This window comes from Myxine glutinosa, chromosome 8, assembly GCF_964187855.1.
Source record: "Myxine glutinosa chromosome 8, kmMyxGlut1.1, whole genome shotgun sequence".
Lineage (NCBI taxonomy): Eukaryota > Metazoa > Chordata > Myxini > Myxiniformes > Myxinidae > Myxine > Myxine glutinosa.
In genome coordinates this window covers 139443570-139467045 of record NC_136268.1, presented here as the reverse complement: position 1 = coordinate 139467045, position 23476 = coordinate 139443570, and the positions used below count along the sequence as shown (strand labels likewise).

The following is a 23476-nucleotide window of genomic DNA, read 5'->3' as shown; positions in this document are numbered from 1 at the left end:
GGCCCTCGAGCAGATGGCGGAAGTGCCTGACCGCCAAGTGAAGCCCGAGCAACTCGCGGTCGAAGGTACTGTAACGGCGTTCGGGCGGGCGAAGCTGCCGGCTAAAGAACGCCAGCGGTTGCCAAGCTCCACGCACCCATTGCTCGTGCACCGCGCCCACCGCGTAGTCCGAGGCGTCGGTGGTGAGGGCGATCGGTGCATCGGTGCATCGGGCGCCGGGTGCGCGAGCATGGTGGCGTTAGCCAAGGCGAGCTTCGCACCCGTGAACGCCGTGTCCATCTGCTCGGTCCAGGTAACGTCGCCTTTGCCCGGCTTACCTCGGAGAGCTTCGTGCAGGGGGCGCAGGAGCTGGGCGATACGGGGCAGGAACCGATGGTAAAAGTTCACCATGCCCAGGAACTCCTGCAGCCCTCTGATCGTGCGGGGGTGCGGAAACCCCTTCACCGCCTCCACCTTGGCCGGCAGGGGGACGGCTCCGTGCCTGGTGACACGGTGCCCCAGAAAATCGATTATGGCGGCGCTGAACCGGCACTTTGCGGGGTTCACAATCAGGCCATGCTGGCCCAGGCGTTCGAAGAGCGTGCGGAGGTGGCGTAGGTGCTCTTCGCGGGACGCGCTGGCGACGAGGATATCGTCCAGGTAGACGTAGACAAAATCCAAGTCGCGCAGGACGCTGTCCATCAGTCGCTGGAACGCCTGAGCCGCATTCTTCAGACTGAAGGGCATCCGCAGGAACTCGAAGAGTCCGAATGGCGTGATGACCGCCGTCTTCGGGACGTCCTCCGGCCTGACGGGGACCTGATGGTAGCCGCGTATGAGGTCCACCTTCGAGAAGAAGGACATGCCCGCCAAACGGGCGGAAAAGTCCTGAATGTGGTGGACGGGGTAGCGGTCGGGGGTGGTGGCGTCATTGAGACGGCGATAGTCCCCGCACGGTCACCATCCCCCGCCGGGCTTCGGCACGATGTGCAGCGGCGACGCCCAAGCACTCTCTGAGCGCCGAACGATGCCGAGTCGCTCCAGGGTAGCGAACGCCGCTTTTGCCACCGCCAGCTTCGTCGGCTCGAGGCGGCGTGCCCGGGCGTAGACCGGTGGCCCGACGGTGGGGATGTGATGGGCCACCCCGTGCTTGACGGCCCCCGCCGAGAAGGTGGGCCGCGTGAGGGCCGGAAAGCCGGCGAGGAGGCGGGTGAATGCGTCCGCTGCCGGAAGCGTACAGACCAACGTGGCCGGAACCGAACCGTTCGGCAAACCGCTTGGCAAGCCGCTCGTTGAGCTGCTCGACGAGCTGGGCAGCGCACAAGCGAGCGAGCTGAACGTCTCGGCCTGGACAAGACGTCTGCGCTTTACGTCGACCAGGAGCCCATTAGCGCACAGGAAGTCCGCGCCAAGCAGTGCCATGGGCACGTCGGCGGTGACGAACGTCCATCGGAAAACCTGCCCTCCGAACCGCAGAGAGAGGCAGCGTTTTCCGTACGTACGGATGGGCGTCCCGTTCGCGGCAAGCAGCGTGGGGCCCCCGCCCGCGGCGTGCTTGTCTGACGTGCCGGCGGGAACGACACTCACCTGCGCTCCCGTGTCACACAGGTAACGGCGCCCGGATAAGGTGTCCGTTATGAACAGCAGGCTGCTCGAACGGCTGGCGCTCATCGCCACTATTGAGCGCCGGCCCGGGCGTTTCCCGACCTGTTGAAGGAGCATGGCGGATGACATTGCCGAGCCTCGTGGCCAAACGTGGCGTGGAACCAGCACCAGGTGGTGGAGCTGGAGGAGCGCGGCTGGCTCCGCCAGGCCGGTGGAGTTGGCGGGTTTCCCCGCGGTGGCGGTTTTCGCCGCGGCGGTGGGCGGGGCGTGGCGGCGGTCACGAGGTGCGTATCAGCATGCTGCGTATGCTGTATAAGCTGATGCTGTGGAACAGCAGCATCAGCAGCATTAGCAGCATCAGCCACGAGGGCCGTGACGGCCACGCCGACTCTCGCCCGCGTGTCCGAAGCGGCGAAGTACTTGTCCGCCTCGGCCGCCAATGCTCGGGGTTCCGTTAGCCCGGTCCCGGCCAACGCGAGGCGAACCTGCGCTGGAAGTTGGCGACGGAAAAGCGCCCGGAATAGAGAACCGGGGGCTTCGTCGCCCAACAGTGACAGCATATGGTCCATTCTGACCGACGGGCACGTGTCGCCGAGCTCGGGGAGATCCAGGAGGCGGTCGGCCCGTGCGTCGTCCGTGAGGCCGAACGTGGCTAGGAGTAGCCGCTTGAGTGCCTCGTACTTGTGGCCGTCCGGTGGGTGGCGAAGGACGGACACAACTCGAGCGGCCGTGCCGGGCCCGAGGGAGGCGACGACGTGGCAGTAGCGCATGTCGTCGTTGGTGAGGCGCCGAAGCTGAAATTGGGCTTCGGCTTGAACGAACCAGACTTCGGCCTGGGCCTCCCAAAATTCGGGAAGTTTAATCGCCATTGCCTTGTCGTTGGCCATTGCAATGGCGTCGTGTTCGGAAGGATCGCTACGGCAGATCCAACGTCGAGGTCACCATATAAAGCGCGATGCTGCGCACGCTAATGCTTACGCAAAGAGCAAGCGGACAACGCGGTTCATAAAAGAGTCTTTATTCAAAGTACTCAAACTACAGCACTAAGCTGCTCAGGGCTGCGCGCTCTGCGTATATCGTGAGGCCACGCCTCTCTCCCTGGCGTGGCCCATCCCCACTTGGTGTGCGGGGTGATGTCACCGCGTCAGTGCTTTCGTGTCCGCCACATGTGTATATATATATATATGTATATATATATATATATATATATATATATATATATATATATATATATATATATATATATATATATATATATATATATATATATATATATATATATATATATTATTTTTTTTTTTTTTTTTTTTTTTTTTATATATGACAAACTTCAAAAGTGTGTCCCAGCACAAAATGACTACTGTGTAAATGTTAACATTTTGTTTTTGCATTTTAGAGCACAAAGATTCTACCGTGTTGTCCTTCAAGGTTAAATGTGATTACAGTATATCCCATCGTTTTTCAAGTGTACAGTGTGTTCCAGAAGAAAGAGACGCTTTGTGGAAATACCACCACGTTAAATAACTCACCGAAGTTGTGCCGCAATGCTCGTGTCATAAAATATCAATTCTCTGCATGAAAACCAGAGATGTGGGAAATCATCATGAAAGATCATTTTGGGTGCTTGTTTAACCCAGGTATGCACTCCTGCATTGCTGAACCGAATTGGCTTCAACCTGCCGCTTGTGCTCAGGGGCGAAGGGGTTTGTGTGGAAGTGGATGTACAGTCTTGGCCAAAAATATTGGCACCCTTGCACTTTTTTCAAATAACTCACAATTTTCTCTAAAAATAAGTTGAAATTGACAAAAGTATTTCGTCTCAACAATTCTTTATTTCACTGTTGACATTACAGGGCCTTTGTTTTTTTATTCAGAACTTAATATATCCTTTTAAATCAGAAAATAAAAAGAAATGGCATTGACAAATTATTGACATCCTCGACTTAACATTTGGTAGCACATCCTCTGGACAAAATAACTTGCAGGCAAGCGCTTCCTATAGCCATTAATGACCTCCCTGCACCTCTACTGGCAGTTTGGCCCACTTTTCTTGTGCAAACTGCTCCAGTTCTCCCAGAAGGGTGCCTTCTCCCAACTGCTGTTTTCAGATCTCCCCACAGGTGTTCAATGGCATTTAGATCTGGACTCATTGGTCACTTCAGAACAGTCCAGCGTTTTGTCTTGAACCATTCCTTGGTGCTTTTTGAAGTGTGTTTGGGCTCATTGTCCTGCTTCAACACCCATGACCTGCGACGGAGACCCAGCTTTCTGACACTGGGTTGAACATTGCGCTCCAAAATGCCTCAGTAATCTGATTTAATGATGCCATGCACACATTCAAGGCACCCAGTGCCAGAGGCAGCACAGCAACCCTAAAACATAACTGAACCTCCTCAATGTTTGACTGCAGGGAAGGTGTTCTTTTCTTTGAAGGCTTCATTTTGTTTGCTGTAAACATAGAGATGATGCTTTCACAAAAAAAATTCTAATTTGGTCTCTTCTGTCCACAGGACATTCTCCCAGAAGGATTTTGGCTTGTTCAGGTCTGTTTTGGAAAACTCCAGTCGGGCTTTCTTTTGTCTCTCAGCAGTGGGGTCCTCCTACCATAGGAACCCCTTTCATCAAGTTGGTGATGGATGATGATAGTTGAAACTGTCATACCTTGTGTCTGAAGATCAGCTTGAATCTGTTTGGCAGTTGATTGAGGTGCTTTCTCCACTATTCGAACAATCCTTCGCTGCAATCTTCGATCAAGTTTTCTCTTGTGGCCACGTCCAGGGAGGTTGGCTGCAGTGCCATGGGCCTTAAACTTCCTGATGACATTGCGTACGGTGGACACAGGAATGTCAAGGTCTCTGGAGATGGACTTGTAGCCTTGAGATTGTCCATGCTTGGCTACAATCTTGTGTCTGACCTCCTCAGACAATTCTGTGGGTTTTTTTCTTTTCTCCATGTTCATTGCAGTACACAGTGACACAAAACAGCAGAATGACTCATTTTCTCTATTCAGACTGGTTGAATGAGTGATTTCTTATATTGCAGGCACCGGAAACTCACCACAGGTGAGTTTAATTCCAAAGTAAAGGAGAATCACCTGCTTGAAATCTAATTATTTCTCACAACTTCTAAAAGGTGCCAATAATATTGTCCGGGCCATTTTAGGATTTCTGTGTGGAATAAGCTAAGATTTAGTAATTTTTCAGCTTTTTAAAATTTTGTTCCACTGCAATCCAAAAAAATACAAATGTGGATACCAAAATATTTATTAATTTCAACAATTTCCTGGAAGAAATGGTGCATTATTTGAAAAAGTGCAAGGGTGCCAATATTCTTGGCTATGACGATGTGAAGGTGTAAAGTAGAACAAGTGGGCATGAATGAAGGTTTGAGGGCAATAGGGGAAGGTTTGCTGAATACATGGATTAAAGGAGTAGGTTTCTGGTGTGAGGTGCAATAGGTCTATATATATATATATATAATAGTATATAAACCACCTTTAGAGGCCATTTTTCCCCGCAAGCGGGGGTTGGCCTTTTTCGGGAACTGTGGTTGTTGTTGTTTTTTCGGTCCCCTTTTTGAAGCAATGTTTTACGGCCAGATGCCCTTCCTGACGCCAACCATTTTTGCCGCCTTTAACGACAAGCAGGGAATTACCAGTGAACTGGTACTCAATTTGCCGACCTCGGAAGGATGACAGGCTGAGTCAACCCCCCTGGCGTTAATTCAGCGATCGACCGGGATTCGAACCCAGGATCATAGGATCCTAAGCTGGCACCCTAGCCGCTAGCCCAACACCAGGGATATATATAATAGTATATGTGTGTGTATATTTGTACACACAAACATTTTTATTGAGACACCTTGTTTATCAAGCAGAGGGATCGCATACCAAATACTAATGTAATAAGCAACGTATTGATTTTGTATTTGTATATTTCAGGTAATGATGCATTGTGTATTATATTCATGTCCTCATTGCAATTACTCATCATTTTCGAATATCCTATGAGTGTTTCCATTTACCGTATAACCTGGTCACAAGGTCACAATTTTAATCTCTTCTTTATGACAACTCTTAGTCAACAAATATGGTTCATTGCTTTCTCTCGGGCAATGGAGTTTCATCCGACATTGTTTTCCACCATCAGGATTCTTGCTTTATCAACTGTAACATTTAATCGTGTTTTGAACAATTGATCTGATTCGGCCACCTGGAAACGTGATTGTGCTTTGTATGTCAACACCTGGTAATCCAAAATGGAAGGCTAAAATAACCATGGTCTGTTTTCTAGCCTTTTATTCCCATTATTTGTTTTCTTCTTTCACATCTAGATCCTTTTTATTTTCTCTCCTTTAAGACAGAGAAACCGATGTCTGGTGAATCACGATTAAAATGATGAAGAAAAAAAAACAAGTTTAAAATACCTCATTTGAATGTTTTAATTGTTGTTCTATGAGGTCATTTCCAGTGATTCACTTGTTGCTGACTGATTGTTGAGGATAAATCACAGTCACTAACTTGATTCATGCTTTGCTGTCTGATTTACAGTTCTTCTTATAATCCCCCATCCCACCCTATCATCGTCCTCCTTTCTCTTGTTTTTTAAAATACCTTCCTGCATTCTTTTTTTTCCAATTTGCTCGCTTTACCTTCCCCCCTCCCCCCCTCCCATCCCCTCCATATGTATGTACATAGTGCCTTCAAAAAGTATTCACACCCCTTGACTCTTTCACATTTTGTTGTGTTTCAGACTGAATTTTAAATGGATTAAATTTTTAAAACATTTGTCACTGATCTATGCACAATACCACGTAATGACAGTGAAAACATGTCTTTTGACAAATTTTACGAATTTATTGCAAACTAAATACAGAAATGTCTAATTTACACAAGTATTCAACCCCCCTGAGCCAATACTTTGTCGAAGGGCCTTTGGCAGCGATTACAGCTTCGAGTTTTCTTGGGTATGTCTGGATCAGCTTTGCACATCTGGATTTGTGGATTTTCTCCAATTCTTCCTTGCAGATTCGCTCAAGCTCTGTCAAGTTGGATGGGAAGTGTCGGTGAACAGCAATCTTCAAATCTTTCCACAGATTCTCAATGGGATTCAAGTCTGGGCTTTGGCTGAGTCACTCAAGGATTTTCATGTTCTTGTTCTGAAACCATTCCTGTGTTACTTTGGCTGTATGCTTGGGGCCATTTTCCTGTTAGAACATAAATCTTTGCCACAGTTTAGGTCTTTTGCACTCTGAAGCAGGTTCTCCTCAAGGATTTGCCTGTATTTGGCTCCATTCATTGTTCCCTATATCTTGACAAGTCTCCCAGTCCCTGCTGCTGAAAAGGATCCCCATAACATGATGCTGCCACCACCATGCTTCACAGTAAGGATGGTGTTAGATGGGCGATGAGCTGTGCTCGGTTTCTGCCAGATGTAGCGCTTTGTATTCAGGCCAAAACGTTCAATATTTGTCCCATCAGACCACAGAATTTTCCATGGAAATCTCCTCATGGCTCGTGGACCTCCTCTCCTGTCGTAGTCAACGTATGGCTATAAATGCAATCCTGTCATCTCCTCTTCCTCTCCAGGCTGGAGTTCCTCAAGGCAGTGTTCTGGGCCTGTGCTTTTTCTAATTATCAGTGATTTATCAGACTGGAAAATCCTCTATCTTTTTGCTGATGACTCCACCCTCTGCTGCTCCATCTCTCAACCCTCAGATCAGCAGGCAGCAGCCTCTTCACTCTCTGCAGACCTGGATTAAAATTACAAGCTGGTCAAGCATGTGGAACATGTCCTTCAATCCTGACAAATCTCACACTCACTTTGTCTCTCCAAAAAGACCACTTGGAAAACCCTCCAATCTACTTTCTCAACAATTCTCTCGAAGTTCTGCCACTGAAGCTTTTGGGTCTCACTATCTGCCATGATCTTTCCTGGGAAAACCACATTTCCAAGCTGGCCTCAAAAAGCCAATCGCTGACTTGGCATCCTCCTTTGTGCGAAGTCGTTTCTGGGCACACCTGAGCTCCTCGCCACATACAAGGCTTTCATCTGCGTCTTGATGAAATACTGCTCTCCCCTCTGGGCTGGCGCACCTGCCTCACACCTAGCTCAGCTTCACGCTGTTGAAACCAAAGCATTCAGAATCAATGGAATCTCCTGCGATGAAGTTATCTCCGAGGGCCTTTCACTCACTCACCGCAGGCAGGTTGGTGGTCTTTCTGTCTTCTACCGACTCCTCTCCGTCCTAGCTCGTTGGACGTTGGGATGTGGAAAGGAGCAAAAGAGAGAGTGTGGGATGAGGGGTAGCCAGGAGTAGGTGGAGGAGGAGGCTGAGGACAGGGGTAAGCTGAGAGAGGGCAGGATGATGGAGGGGGGGGGGGGGGGGGGCGAATGGTACCGACATGATGGAGGGGTTTGACCCCATGAATGGACGTGAAAGGGAAATGATTGTCATGTGCATTTGAACTCATTCTGTCATTCTCTTGAAGGATGATGCAACTCATTAACTGCTTGCCACCTAAGTTGTGGTTAGTTGAGGGTGCAAATCCTCACCCACTAATTGTGGTGTCTGTCATTTCACCATATATTTGGCAAAGGTGTTTGTTGTTCCCTCCAGCCATGATATTAATTTGTTATTTAAGCAAGGAATCATTCTTTCGATATTTTTCTTGCTCGGGTGTCGATGGTTGCATTGAAATTTGAATGTAATGTTTCCAGTGGCTATTTCCACTTTGCATGACTGGGAGTTACAGTATAAATACATTGGCATGTAATTCATTAAAAATGTTGTCAAGCTTTGAGATATTTATGAATCTGGTTTAAAATTCACGAAATTGATCAGCTATCCCAAGTAAGGTACCATTCCCCCCCCCCCCCCCCCCCCGCTCCCATGTACTTTCTCAACAATCCTCTCCAAGAAGTTCTGTCACTCAATCTCTTGGGTCTCACTATCTGCCATGATCTTTCCTGGGAAAACCACATTTCCAAGCTGGCCTCCAAAGCCAGTCGCCGACTGGGCATCCTCCGTCGTGCGAAGTCCTTCCTTGGCACACCTGAGCTCCTCACCACATACAAGGCTTTCATCCGCAGCTCAATGGAATACTGTTCTCCCCTATGGGCTGGTGCTCCTGCCTCACACCTCACTCGGCTTCACGCTGTTGAAACCAAAGCATTCAGAATCATTGGAATCTCCCGCGATGAAGCTAACTCCGAGGGCCTTTCACTCGCTCACCGCAGGCAGGTTGGTGGTCTTTCCGTCTTATACCGACTCCTCTCCGGCCTTGCTCCCCTAGCTCTCTCTGGGCTTTGTCCCCAAAATATTCCTACAGGTCGCACAAGATCTGCCAGCAACCCTCTGATGGTTAAACTGCCAAAGTCTAGGCTCTCTGCTCACCTTTACTCTTTCATTCCCCTTTTCTCCCACCTCTGGAACAAACTCCCTCACTCCCTCCAATCCCACTCCTCCCTCCAGGTCTTCAAAACAGCTGTTCACCACCATCTCTAATCTTAATGTTAGCTCTTTCACGAGCCTCGATCTTGTATACAAAAAAAAAGAAAAAAAAAAGTTGCACACTAAAAATGCATTTTTATTCTTGATAATTAAATGTGCTGCTCATGCTGGGGCAGCTATAGCTTCTCATGCAAGATGCAAAAATATTCAATGCTGCTTGAAACACCCCATCTCTATAAACTGCCAAACGCTCACTATTCAAGGTGTTCATCCGACCCATGGTTCGCTCAGGTTATATGCAGGAGATGCTGGAGCTTCTTCTTCCTCTTTTTTTTATTTATATATTTTTATTTTTTTCTTATTTTTTTCCTCCTCTCCTCCTCCCGCCTTCCTCCCTCCCCCTTCCTCCCCCTCACCCCCCGAATGAAGTCTGAATTGATAGGGGCAATGCTATAGATAGGCCTACTAATCAAACTTGAGACGAGAACATTAGATCTTGATTGTGATTCCAACGTTTGTTGCTTTTAAACATTTGGACCCAAGGTCAAATATATGCTATCATTATATTCTTAATAACAACAAATACATTTTGATTAGGTTGTGCAAAGCAGTAGAGCATTGCTTATATGCATGTTATTGGACCAAAGGTATATCCAGAAATGTTGGGCATGAAAACCAGCTTAATTTTACACGACGCAGTGACGCTTTTTTAAAATGAAGCTGTCGAGGTCCATGGAAGAGTAGAACGATGGGGAGAGGGGTGGCGGCAAAAGGAAAACGGTGGGATGACTACAGATGGATGCAGCACAGCACAAGGAGAGTAAATTGTAGGAACACAGTAAATTGTAAGTTGTATGGGCGCAGTAAGGCTCAGGTGTGGAAATGGGAGAAACCAGGTGGTCATTGTGAGCAGCAGACTTGAAATCTCAGAAAGAAGAGCTCGAGACAACAGAGATGTTTCAAAACTGTTTTTAAATTGTGTCCTGCAAGTAAATCACCATTTAAGCATTAAAATTACCTCTGCCACCAAAGGTGGATGGGGGTTATGTTTTCACCCCTGTCTGTTAGTCTGTGAACAGGATATCTCAAAAAAATGTGGATGGATTTGAACGAAACTTGGGGGACAAGTTGGGTGTCTGACAAGGATGAAATGAATAGATTTTGCTGAAGATCCGGATCTGGATACGAGAGTTTGTAAATTTTTTAAGTGATTCTTCACCATTGAGAGATGGGGCAAAAATTATATATTGCATGATATCTCAAAAAGTTATGGACGAGTTGTGACAAAACTTTGTGGACAGGTTGAGGAGGTGACAAGAACAAGCCGATTAGATTTTGGTTCAGGTTCGAATCCAGATCAGGCCTATCACTGGGATCCAAACCATAAACTGTTCATCCTGTCGGAGGTATGCACTCTGCCGAGTGCCCATTCTTGTTTGTCTGTTTGAGCAGGATATCTCAAAGTTATGGATGGATTCAGGTGATACTTGTTGGAAAGGTTGGGTGTGTGCCAAGGACTAATTGGTTATATTTTGGTGAAGATCCGGAAACTATCATTTTTTTGTAATTCTTCAATTGAGAGATTGTAAGCTGTCTCGCCTGTTTGAATATTGGCCCAAGTTATAAATTATCACCTTGGTGTTTGTCCTGCAGGGTGAGGCATCAATGTGTGCACCGTCCATTGGAGGAGAACCTGTCTGCCAGCACCGGTAGTTGGAGGACATTAAAGGATCCACCGTGTTTTTCGTGAAGTTATCGTCGTCATCGTGGCCAGATTCCCAAAGAGTAGGTGAATGACTGGGCTGGCCAGCTGGTTCCTGGAAGACTTGGGGCAAAAAACGTTCTCCGGCCCACCCCACGAAGGTGAGAATAGTTGGAGGCAGTGATGTGACATATTCACGTGAAAAAGTAAGTACACCCCATGTAAAGTTTTGACTTTTTCAACATATTTCAACATACAGCTATTTGATCTTCATTTCAACAACATTGATAGATAAGGGTGATATAATATAACAAATATCATGAAACATTTACATTTTGTAGTCCATTGTATAATTTAAATAAACATAAATGCAAATTTCGCATGTGGAAAAAGTAAGTACACCCTTGGCTCTCATAGGTGGTATTGCCACCTTTGGCAGAAACAACCTCAAGTAGGCATTTCTTATAACTGTCTACCAGTCTCTGACATCGACTGGGAGAAATTTTTGCCCACTCCGTGCAGAATTCTTTCAGCTGTACGATGTTTGAGGGGTTTCTTGCATGCACAGTTCGTTTCAAATCCCCCCACAACATATCGATGGGATTTAGATCCGGGCTTTGACTTGGCCATTCCAGAACCCTCCATTTCTTTCTTTTCAGCCATTCCTTGGTGGATTTACTGGTATGTTTACGGTCATTGTCATGTTGCAAGGTCCACCTTCGGTTGATCTTCAACTTTCCGACAGATGGCCTCACATTTTCCTCAAGCACCCTCTGGTACAATGAAGAATTCATAGTGGATTCTATGATGGTGAGCTGCCCAGGCCCTGATGCAGCAAAGCTGCAACAACAACAACAACAACATGCATTTTAAAGTCCTTTTTCCCTGCTAGAGCGGGGGTTAGCCTTGCGGTCCCCATGACAATCTTCTCCATTTTGCCCTATTTTCTGCATCTCTCCTTGTTAACCCCCTTGCCCGCATTTCTTCTTCCACCATCTTTAGCCAAGTCTTTCTCGGTCTTTCTCGGTCTTCCCCGTCCTCTACTTCCTTCTACATTAATTTCCATCACTTCTCAACCAGTCACTTTCATCCTTCCTCAACACATGACCAAACCATCTCAACCTGTTCCTCTTCACAGCATCAATTACAGGCAATATTCCCATCATCTTTTGCAATTCATCATTTGTCTTCCTCTCTCTCAACGATACTCCGCACATCCATCGAACCATTCGCATTTCCACCCTTTCCAGCCTTCGTTGCTGCTCTACGTTCATTACCCATGTCTCGCTCCCATAAATCATAACACTTCTCACACATGCAGCATACACCTTTCCCTTCAGCTTCAGCGACACTCTCCTCCTCATCAGCACGCCACTCAGTTCCCGAAACTTCTTCCATGCACATCTCACTCGAGCAACCGTTGCCGAGTCTGATCCACCTTCTCCATTCAGCATGTCTCCGAGGTAGCAAAATGTTTTCACACCTTCCAGCTTCACGCTGTCTCCAAGATCCAACTCAACATTTCCTCCATCTGCAGCTCCCTCTGTGCACACCTTACATTTGAACACTGGTAAATGACCCTCTCAGACCACTTAGGCTATCAGCTAGGGGGGTCAACCGGTACCAAATTGAGGGAGTAAGGCTAATAATGATTTTTGACAAGGTTTTTACCTCTAGAATAAGAAAATATGTGATAGCAAATTCAACGATGTAGCTAAATGTGTGTTATCACCCATTGATACATTTCAATGGGTGAAATGTATCAATTCATTGATACATTTCCACTATGTCGAAAATACGTGGTGGTGCGATACTTTTTTCCATGTGTATACTTGCAAATCTACTGAATGCCAGTTATTTTCGTGCATATTTTGTGCATAAAGTTGTTGCTATGATGGCAGCCATTTTGTGAAATTGGGCACCATATTGGATTCTATCTTCTTGGATTAAAGTTCAGATGATGTATTTCATACTTTAAGAGAGTTGTAAAGTCTTAAACATCTCAAAACGCAATGCTATTTGTTACAAATTCCTACAAGAATATGAAACATGGTGTTTTTAATAGAAAAACATGCATTTTGGCGGCCATTTTGAAAATGAGGTGATAACACCCATTTAGCTACATGGTTGAATTTGCTATCACATATTTTCATATTCTAGGGGTATAGACCGATCCAAAAATCAATATTAGGCTTACTCCCTCATTTTGGTACCAATGGACTCTATTTTGGGGGTCTGGCTGATGGCCTAACTACATTTTTGATGAACCCACTCAGCGCACATTGTACATTGAATGGAGTTCACTCCGACACCCTTCCTGCACACAGCACACGGCCACTTCCCAGTTCTTTCCACCTCACCACATGCTTTACCACTTGCCATCACCTTCGTCTTTCCGATATTCACCTTCAGACCTTTTGTCTCCATACATTCCTTCCACTTGTTCATCTTTTCCTTCAGTCCATCCATACTTTCCGCAATCAACACCAGATCATCTGCACACAACAACTCCCACGGTAAACCCTCCTTTACGTTCTGAGCCAGCACCTCCATCACAGCTGCAAATAGTAGTGGACTTAGTACCGACCCCTGATGCACTCCCACCTTCACCTCAAACTCACCACTGTTCCCGTCCTTCGTCCTTACAGCTGTGCGCGCTCTTTTGTACATTGACATCACTACTCTGATCAACCATTCCTCCACTCCTAACTTCCTCAATGCCCATGTCAATACTTTGCGTGGAACCCTATCGAATGCTTTCTCCAGATCAACAAACCCAAAAAACAACTTCTTCCTCTTCTCCATGTACTTCTCCTGCAACTGCCTCACAATGAAAAGCGCATCTGTCGTTCCTCTTCCTGGCATAAATCCAAACTGCATTTTGTCGACCTTCACTTTCTTCCTTATCCTCCTCTCCAACACCCTTTCCAATACCTTCATTCCATGCTCCAATAACTTTATCGCTCGATACGAGCCACACTCCAGAGGGTCACCTTTCCCCTTGTATGGAGGGACGAGGGTACTCAGTTCCCAATACACTGGAATGCGGCCTTCTTTCACCACCAGATTACAGATCTCTGTCATTCTCTTCACACCCCAACTTCCTGCTGCCTTCAACATATCTCCCACAACTCCCGTCGGCCCTCCCGCTTTTCCACTCTTCATTGATTTTATCGCTTCCTCAACTTCCTTCTCAGTTATCTTCTCTGCCGGTCCTAAAACTGGGTTACTCTCTATGTTGCCATCCCATTCATTCTCTGTATTCAACAGCATTTCCATATATCTTTTCCATCTTCCTTTAATTCCATCTGGGTCGACAACGATTTGTCCCACTTCATCCTTCAAGCAACTCACCCCCATCACATCACACCTCTCTTTCGCTATGTGCTTTGCAATCCTGAATACTGCTTTCTGACCCTCTTCCGAATCCAAGCGTTCTCCGAATATTTTCCTACATGCCTCCTGCGCCTTTGCTACCTCTTTCTTTGCAGCCTTTCTGGCTGCCTTATAACTTTCATGCTCTGCTGTTTCTGCTCCCGTACCCTCCGCCTTCTGCCACTCCTTGAACTTCTTCCTCTTCTCGTCAATCCTCTTTCCAACTTCATCATCCCACCACCATGTTTCCGAGTGCCTCGGTGGTACTTTTGTCCATCCACATACCTCACCAACGGCTCCCAACAGATTAGCTTTCATTGACATCCAACCACTTTCAAGCTCAACCACATCATCCTCTACCCTACTCAGCCTCTCTTTTAATGCCTCCCTTACTGTCACCTCTTTCAACCTCCACACCTTCATTCTCGGTTGGTACTTCACCCGCCGAGCTCTCCTCGCACCTTTCACCCTTATGTCGCAGACAACCAAGTGGTCCTGTGAAACAGCAAAATGCAGCAAAGCTGCCCCAAACCATAATATTTCCACCACCATGCTTTACAGTTGGTATCAGGTTCTTGTGGTCAAATGCTGTCTTTGGTTTTTGCCAAACATGTCATCTGGTACTGTGGCCAAATAGCTCTACCTTTGACTCGTCTGTCCAGAGCACATTGTTCCATAAGTGCTGGTCTTTGCCTAGGTGTTCATTGGCAAACTTTAGTCTTGCCCTGATGTTCTTTCTGGACAGCAAAGGTTTCCTCCTGGCGCACCTCCCATGTAGATCAAATTTGTGCAGCCTCTTTGTAATGGTAGACTCGTGCACTTTGACATCAACAGTGGCAAGAGCTACCTGTAGGTCCCGTGATGACATTCTGGGGTTCTTAGAGACTTCTTTCAGCATCTTGCGGTCTGCTCTCGGGCTGAACTTGCTGGGGCGGCCTGGCCTGAACAAGTTGGCAGTTGCTTGGAATCTTCTCCACTTGTAGATGATCTTCCGGACAGTCGAATGATTGATTTCAAATTGTTTGGAGATCTTTTTAAATCCCTTCCCAGACTCGTAGGCATCTATAACCTTCTTTCTGAAGGCCTCAGAGAGCTCTTTTGATCTCGGCATGGTGACGCCGCACACTTCAACAACAAAGAGCAAACCAAACTAAATATCTGAGGTTTAAATAAGACAGGTTCCTCCAAGATCCTCTCTAACGATGTTCTAATCATTTTCACCTGAGCTGGTGCACCTGATTCTAATTTTAGGTATTTGAAGTCGTGATAAATGTAGGGGTGTACTTACTTTTTCCAAATGCGAAATTTGCATTTATGTTTATTTAAATTATCCAATGGACTACAAAATGTAAATGTTTCATGATATTTGTTGTATTATATCACCTTTATCTATCAATATTGTTGAAATGAAGATCAAATCCACTCTCTCCACTCCACTCCACTCTCTGCCGCTCCATTCCTCTTCCCTCAGATCGGCAGTCTGCAGCCTCCTCACTCTCTGAAGACCTGGACAAAATCACAGACTGGTCAAACAAGTGGAACATGTCTTTCAATCCTGCCAAATCTCACTCTCTTACTATGTCTCTCCGAAAAGATCGACTGGACAACCCTCCCATCTACTTTCTCAACAATCCTCTCCAAGAAGTTCTGTCACTCAAGCTTTTGGGTCTCACTATCTGCCATGATCTTTCTTGGGAAAACCACATTTCCAAGCTGGCCTCCAAAGCCAGTCGCCGACTGGGCATCCTCCGTCGTGCGAAGTCCTTCCTCGGCACACCTGAGCTCCTCACCACATACAAGGCTTTCATCCGCAGCTCTATGGAATACTGTTCTCCCCTATGGGCTGGTGCTCCTGCCTCACACCTGGCTCGGCTTCACGCTGTTGAATCCAAAGCTTTCAAAATCATTGGAATCTCCCGCGATGAAGCTATCTCTGAGGGCCTTTCACTCACTCACCGCAGGCAGGTAGGTGGTCTTTCTGTCTTCTACCGACTCCTCTCCGGCCTTGCTCCCCCAGCTCTCTCTGTGCTCTGTCCCCCAAATATTCCTACAGGTCGCACAAGATCTGCCAGCAACCCTCTGATGGTTAAACTGCCGAAATCTCGGCTCTGCTCACCTTCACTCTTTCATTCCTCTTTTCTCCCGCCTGTGGAACAAACTCCCACACTCCCTTCAATCCCTCTCCTCCCTCCAGGTCTTTAAAACAGCTGTTCACCACCATCTCTTATCTTCCCCCATCCATAACCTTGATCTTTTCTACCCCCACTAATTCACCCCAGATCCACCTTGTTTGAAATTCCAACTTATTTCCTGGAAATCCTGGCAGTGTCCATATGTTTATACCTCTCCCACCCCCCCCCCCCTTCACATGCCTCCCCCCCTTCACATGCCTCCCCCCCAAAGCCCTCTCCCTCCCACAGATCTCTCGATGTCTCCATGTCTCTCGGTCCCTGCTCTCAAATGTTGTGTTTGTGTCCTTCCCCCTCTCTCCCCATCTTGTCTACCGCTCCCGATGTTATTTGTTTTATGTGTCTGTTTGTCTTTCTGTGTGATTAATGTTCGCTCTTTCACGAGCCTCGATCTTGTATACAAAAAAAAAAAAAAAAAAAAAAAAAATAGCTGTATGTTGAAATATGTTGAAAAAGTCAAAACTTTACATGGGGTGTACTTACTTTTTCACATGACTGTATACTATGACTGTTGAAACTAATAACTATATGATTATATTTCCACTAATATGTTCTCAATTCTGCCACAAATTTACCTGTAGCTTCCTGGTGACTTGGAAGGACCTGTAATGTGATTTCTTCCACTATAATTGTGTCTCTGCACTATCGATGCTGTTGCTTTCCCCCATTGCTGTACAATTGGTGAAGAATATGTTATGACCGAGTGGTGAATATGACCGAGTGGTCATTATAATATGACCGAGGGGTACCCACACTCGCTTATGAGCTGTCTAGCCTGGGTTTCAATCCCGACCCGCCTATAAACTGTCATCCTGGTGTTTCACAGGCAGGGTGATTCAGCATTGTGTGTGTCGTCCCTCGGATGGACGGTAATTTGTCTGCCAGCATTTGTTGGTGGAGGTTAAGGATGCCACGGTGTCTTTCACAAAGTGTAGGTGAGCTATTGCTAGCACCCTGGAACATATTCCAAATTCCTGCTCCAACCTACATGGGGCACTGCATCAGCGGCACAATCACACCCTTCCGAGCAAATGATGGAATCCACATAGTCAGGGCCCTTAGGGATATTTTGGTTCAAATTCTTCCAAAGGCATCAAATTTGGCGCAGATGTTGCCCATGCCATACTATTTCGATTTTTGACGGGCGCCAAGGGCGGTATGATCCGGGGACCATACCGGTCCATCCCGCCATGTCACCTGACCTCTGACGTCATAATTAGGATATGCATCCAATCACATGGCGTACTATAAGTGGTCAAAGTTCAAAATGAATCGATCGAAAAATGAAGGCAGGGATCCATTTTTAAGGTTTTCATAAAATCCAATATGGCCGCCAGGTCACATGACCTATGACGTCATATTTATGACATGTATACAATCATGTATACATGAACCCGGATCATGATCGCACAAAAATTAAACACAAGGATATGGCATACAGTTCATAAAACATCAAAATCCGTACCTTTGTAATTAGACTGATGAACTGCATATGCCTGAAAATTAGGAAATAGACATGTAAATATTTCCTCTAATTGTCAAAAATAAGGTCAGAGTTCGATTACCCAACCCAGAAACATAAAATGGTGAACCTTGCGTAAATCTTGACAAAAAACTCAAAAACGGACATGTTTGACTCAAATGACCTTTAAGATGACCTTGAGGGTTGACCCTGACCTCGAATCATCAAAATAACATCATAATTGGATTCATCGACCTCGAAAACCCCTGAAAAGTGGTATCATACATGATTCCAACCCTTTTGGTTATTTAACTGATTTTCCTCTAATCCGGGTGGCGGCCATTTAGTATTTCGCCAATATGGGGCCCCCGGGGGGGGGCGCACGTCTTGGCGCCGGTCAAAAATCGAAAGAGTATGACATGGGCAACATCTGGGCCAAATTTGGTGCTTTTGGAAGAATTTGAACCAAACGGCCCCAAAATATCCCTAAGGGCCCTGACTAACAGCCATGTGATGCATATGGACAAAAGAGTGACTCTCATTGGAACCGGCAGACTTTTTTTTTTTCAAATTCATCCAGTTACAGCAGCCAGGAGACTGCAAAAATAACGTGTGAAGTGTTAATAACAGCAAAATATATTGAGTGAAATAATGTGTAACTTTGTCTTGAGGGCTGGGGAGGGAAGGGAATGTCGGTGAAGGTGGTCATTCGAAAATAAAAGATGGAACTGAACCCCCTGTTCACCTTTTATTTTGTACATGGTCTCCACCGCACACGTTTATCTAGCATCTGGTTTTTTTCCATGGATTTCTCCCATCTGGTTATAATTTGCCTTTATGGGTCATTCCATTCTGGCATCACTGATAAGAGTGATAATGTTCCATTTGCACAGTGCCCTTCATGCAATGCGGTGTCAAACAATATACATGCCAAGGCAAAAGCCATGCATTTTTAATCATTTGTCTTGCTGGTTGGTGATCCCTTGGTGCAGACATCTGTCCGATGCTACAATGTTTCAGACAAACTTAAAAGATTCTGACTTGAACACTGTCCCGTTGGGGTTTTTGGTTCCTTTGGAGATCTCGATCGTCTTTGAGAGCTTTTTGATTGGTTAGTGCAGTCATAGTCATGCTAAATGACACTTTTTGTATGAATAAATTGCATTTGAAAATGTTGCACTCTTCACCCAACTTATTGATGCAAAGAGAGAGTCCAGAACATCAAAACCATTTTTTTTTCGTATGGCTCATGGTAGAAGTATATGCAAGAGTAAAATATGTGGAACTAGAATGGTACTCGCTAGAGCGCACAACTCCACCAGGCTGAACAGTTTACATTTTGTATCCACTGATAGGCCGGATCTGGATCTGGACCTGAACCAAAACCTCATTTGCTTGTTCTTATCACAGACCCAACTTATCCACCAAGTTTTATCCGAAACCTTCCATAACTGTTTGAGATATCCTGCTCATGTACAGACAGACAGGAGTGAAAACATAACTTCTGTCCACCTTTGGTGACAGAGGTAATGGAGTCTTGCTAGTCTTGCTCTTGAAGGCTCATGTTGGTGCACAGGTAGAACAGTGGATGAAATCAACAGTACATGGTTCATGGTATGCTAACCGCTGTGGGAAGCAAGGAGAAGCTGAGGTTTCCTCTTTTGCTCCAATGAAGGGTTAATGCCGGAAACGTCGGCTTCTTGCCTGCCACTGCGGTTGGCCTCGATAAATGTCCTGTCAATTTCATACATTGTGATACGACGTTGCACAATTGTACAACTGAAGTTCTGGTTAAAGTAGTGATGTGAGAATAAAATGAATCCACATTGGGGAGGAATACAATGGTTGAAGCCAAGTGGTGTACCACTAGTTGGGGGGAAGAGATGGGGAAAATAACTGTAATAGGGACTTTGGCATTTACTTTGAAAGGATTATCGATGTGATCAGTTTATGGAGCTTGAGGATCTGGAGAGAGATAGATTTCAGAGAAGGCACTTAAAGGATGCTCCAGATATGTCAAGGGTATCTCTGTTGAGCATGAATAAATTAGGCCCATGATTAACAAAGGGTTCCATTGAAGCTGTTGGCACAAATCTTGGCTCTCAGACCTCAATTTCAAACCAATGAAAGCATGTGATGTCCACATTTCGTTTCTATCAAAAATGCTCAACTTCCTTTAAAAAACAAAATTCTAAATTTTTTTTAAATATTCTGCTTACATCAAAGGGTAACTTTTCTGCAATGTTTCCTGATTGGTGGTGCTTTCCTTCTTATTTCTCTTCTTTTTCCTTTTGACCAACACGTCACTTTTGGCATTTACATCCTTTCCGATACCTCACTAATGACGCTGGCACCTCTGTCCGATAGGTATTGCAAGCATGTTTTGCAATTCAACAGTGAGGTTCTAGGTGACAACACCTTTTCAATTTCAACCCCTGGCCCATTTCCAGCTCACTATTTTGCTCTGATGAAGGGTAAACTCCGAAACATCAGCACCTTGTGATCCTTTAAATTATGGCGGATAACTCCAACCATTTTATTCTCGTGTTTTTAATCTTTTGAAGCCTCCTGTCATGTTGTTGTTTAGTTGTGGTTTGCAGTGGTCGAAGTTCAACATGGAAGAGCTGGTACATAATTTTCATATAGGAGACGTCTATGTTTCACATGTTTTGGAATGACAGGACACTTTTGGACAAATGACACGGTTTACGAGATTTGAATCTGAGATCACAGCAACGTGAATTCCAGCTTCAGAATGGAGTTTCAAACGTTAGGCCAACCCACTGATCTGACCTACACTGTGCGATTTGACTCGGAATCACTTTTGGTGCAAAAATGGCAAAATGCTTCATTCTCAAAATTTGCTCATTAGCCTATTGTTTGATGTGTTGCCTGGTTTTGGCTTAGCGGTTAAGGTACCGGCTTGGGATCCTAGGATCCTGGGTTCGAATCCCGGTCGATCGCTGAATTAACGCCAGGGGGGTTGACTCAGCCTGTCATCCTTCTGAGGTCGGCAAATTGAGTACCAGTTCACTGGTAATTCCCTGTGTCGCAAGAGGCGACTAACAGGGTTGGCGGCAGGAAGGGCATCCGGCCATAAAACATTGCTTCAAAAAGGGGACTACAGTGCCCGAAAAAGGCCAAACCCTGCTCTGCGGGAAAAAGTGGCCTCAAAATGTGGTTCAGCCTATTGTTTGACGTGTCCATAACATCTGCTCCATTTGTGCCTTCTTCAGGTGATTACAAATGTTTAAGCTTCACCCGGATGCTTTTTTAACTTGTGTATGGAATCACAAAAAGGATGTGTGAACCTAAGGGTTGTGTTGTATATGATATGTGGAATAGCAAGGTGATATATTGCATCGGCCATGGTGTTGCAATGGAGAATATCATTGAAAGTTCTATAAGGATCATTCACTAATTACCTCGTTACTATGAGCAGTGCAGCAGGCCAATGATGAAAAGAGCTTTACTTTGCAAAGGTGTTGCAGAAAATAAACATGAACTTGTTAACACACAACAGTTTAGGATTCTCGGTCAATATTTTGATTTTGAACAGCACTGTTAACTTGCACAGCACTCGGTAGAGCACATATACCTTTGCCAGGCTGTACTGTTTACGTTTTGTACCCCACGGATAGACCAGGATCTGAATGCGGGCATCAAGCAAAATCGATCTTTTTTTATTTATTTTTTTATATATTTTTTTTGTATACTGAATCGAGGCTCGTGAAAGAGCTAACATTTATTTCACAAACAAATCAACCAAACAAACAAAATATACAAAAAGAGGGAGCGGAAGACAAGATGGGGAGAGAAGGGGAAGCACACAACCACAACATTTGAGAGCAGGGAGAAGTGTGGGAGGGAGAGGGCTTGGGGGCAGGAGGCATGGGAAGGGGAGGGGGGGGGGGGGGGGAGAGGTATAAAACACAAGAGGACCGAAATTAGCGGGGGTAGAAAAGATCAAGGTTTTGGATGGGGGAGGATAAGAGATGGTGGTGAACAGCTGTTTTAAAGACCTGGAGGGTGGAGTGGGATTGAAGAGAGTGAGCGAGTTTGTTCCAGAGGCGGGAGAAAAGAGGAATGAAGGAGTGAAGGTGAGCAGAAAGTCTTGATTTTGGCAGTTTAACCATAAGAGGGTTGCAGGCAGATCTTGTGCGACCTGTAGGAATATTTGGGGGACAGAGCCCAGAGAGGGCTGGGGGGGCAAGGCCAGAGAGGAGTCGGTAGAAGACGGAAAGACCACCAACCTGCCTGCGGTGAGTGAGTGAAAGGCCCTTGGAGTTAGCTTCATCGCGGGAGATTCCAATGATTCTGAACGCTTTGGTTTCAACAGCGTGAAGACGGGCTAGGTGTGAGGCAGGAGCACCAGACCAGAGGGGAGAGCAGTATTCCATAGAGCTGTGGATGAAAGCCTTGTATGTGGTGAGGAGCTCAGGTGTGCCAAGGAAGGACTTCTGCTTGTTTTTGTCACCTAACCAACTGATCCACCAAGTTTTGTCATAATCAGTCCGCAACCGTTTGAGATATCGTGCAATATACCGTTTTGGCCCCACCTGTCAATGGTGAAGCATCACTTGAAAAATTAAATAATTATCGCATCCTGATCTTCACCAAAATCAAATCGATTTGTCCGTGTCGCACACCAAACCTATCCACCAAATTTCGTCCGAATCGGTTCTTAACTTATTGATATATCCTGCTCACAAATACATAGACAGGTGTGAAAATATAACCTCCATGCACCTTTGATGCTGGAGGTAACTAGGATTGAAATCGCTTCTTTGTGACGTTCGCCATTGACATCCACTTTTTCTTTTGTCCCTTTGGCAAAATAGGAGAGTCAGAAATCCAGATGTTATCCTGGGTTCTGCTGCCAATATGCTTTCCTGTCTTCGCTATCATTGGTATCTGGATTGCGTAAGTATATTGCTCATGCTGTGCTGCTTCTTCTCCACTTAAGTACCCTTTCTTAAAATTGTTAGGACATGCTCATATCAATTTTATTTGATTATTTTCAGTCATTCCAACTTAACAAATGCAGTTTTTCATTCTCCCAATGCTTTTTGAAAATAAAACGGGGGGGATAGTGTAGTCTGTCTGTCTCTGTCCGTCTGTCCGTCCGTCCGTCACGCTATCTATCTCATACGGTTGTTCAGAAATTCACTAACCTTGGTCGTTTGATTACCACTTGTTAAGGTGTGAGAGCAGTATCATTTTTGGCCCTGCCCCCCTTGGGTAGGGTCAAAAGGTCAAATACCAAGACATGCAACTATGGGCACTTTTTAAATGAAACTTTGTTTGTCCAATAAACATTGGGGGATGCATGAAATATGTAATGTGTTTTTTGGATTTGATCCCCAGTTCATCCCCCATGGAGCGGGCACTTGAGGGGCACAGGGGTGAAACGCACAAAAATATTTCAACTCTAAAATTTGATATGGGTTATATTCCTGGTGGAACTTTTTGCAATCTTTCAACTTTGCTTTAGGTGGGAAGCATTGGGATTTGCAATGGTACTCCATCGACTTCGTTTTTTTTTTTTCTATACTTCGTAAAGGCTCGTGAAAGAGCTAACACACATAACATATAATAAAGGGAGTGGGTGATTAGGTGGGAGAGAGGGGGAAGTTCAACAACAGTAGAGAACAGGGACATCAGGAGATCTGTGGAAGGGAGAGGGCTGGGGCAGGGGCAGGGTACACGGGA

The 23476-nt window shown here is 45.8% G+C and overlaps 1 protein-coding gene across 14 annotated transcripts in view; it reads left to right on the top strand.

Moving 5' to 3' along the window:
- Positions 1–23476, top strand: part of TMEM150A (transmembrane protein 150A) — a 185359-nt gene that overhangs the window by 79553 nt on the left and 82330 nt on the right. For all 14 annotated transcript variants that reach the window (XR_013624402.1, XM_078783765.1, XM_078783770.1 and 11 more), the window contains 2 exons: positions 10690–10899; positions 22606–22687. Coding sequence is in view for 13 of the 14 variants with exons in the window: in XM_078783765.1 (XP_078639891.1) it covers positions 10830–10899; positions 22606–22687 (152 nt within the window). In the remaining variant the exon portion in view is untranslated. The remainder of the gene's footprint in view (positions 1–10689; positions 10900–22605; positions 22688–23476) is intronic.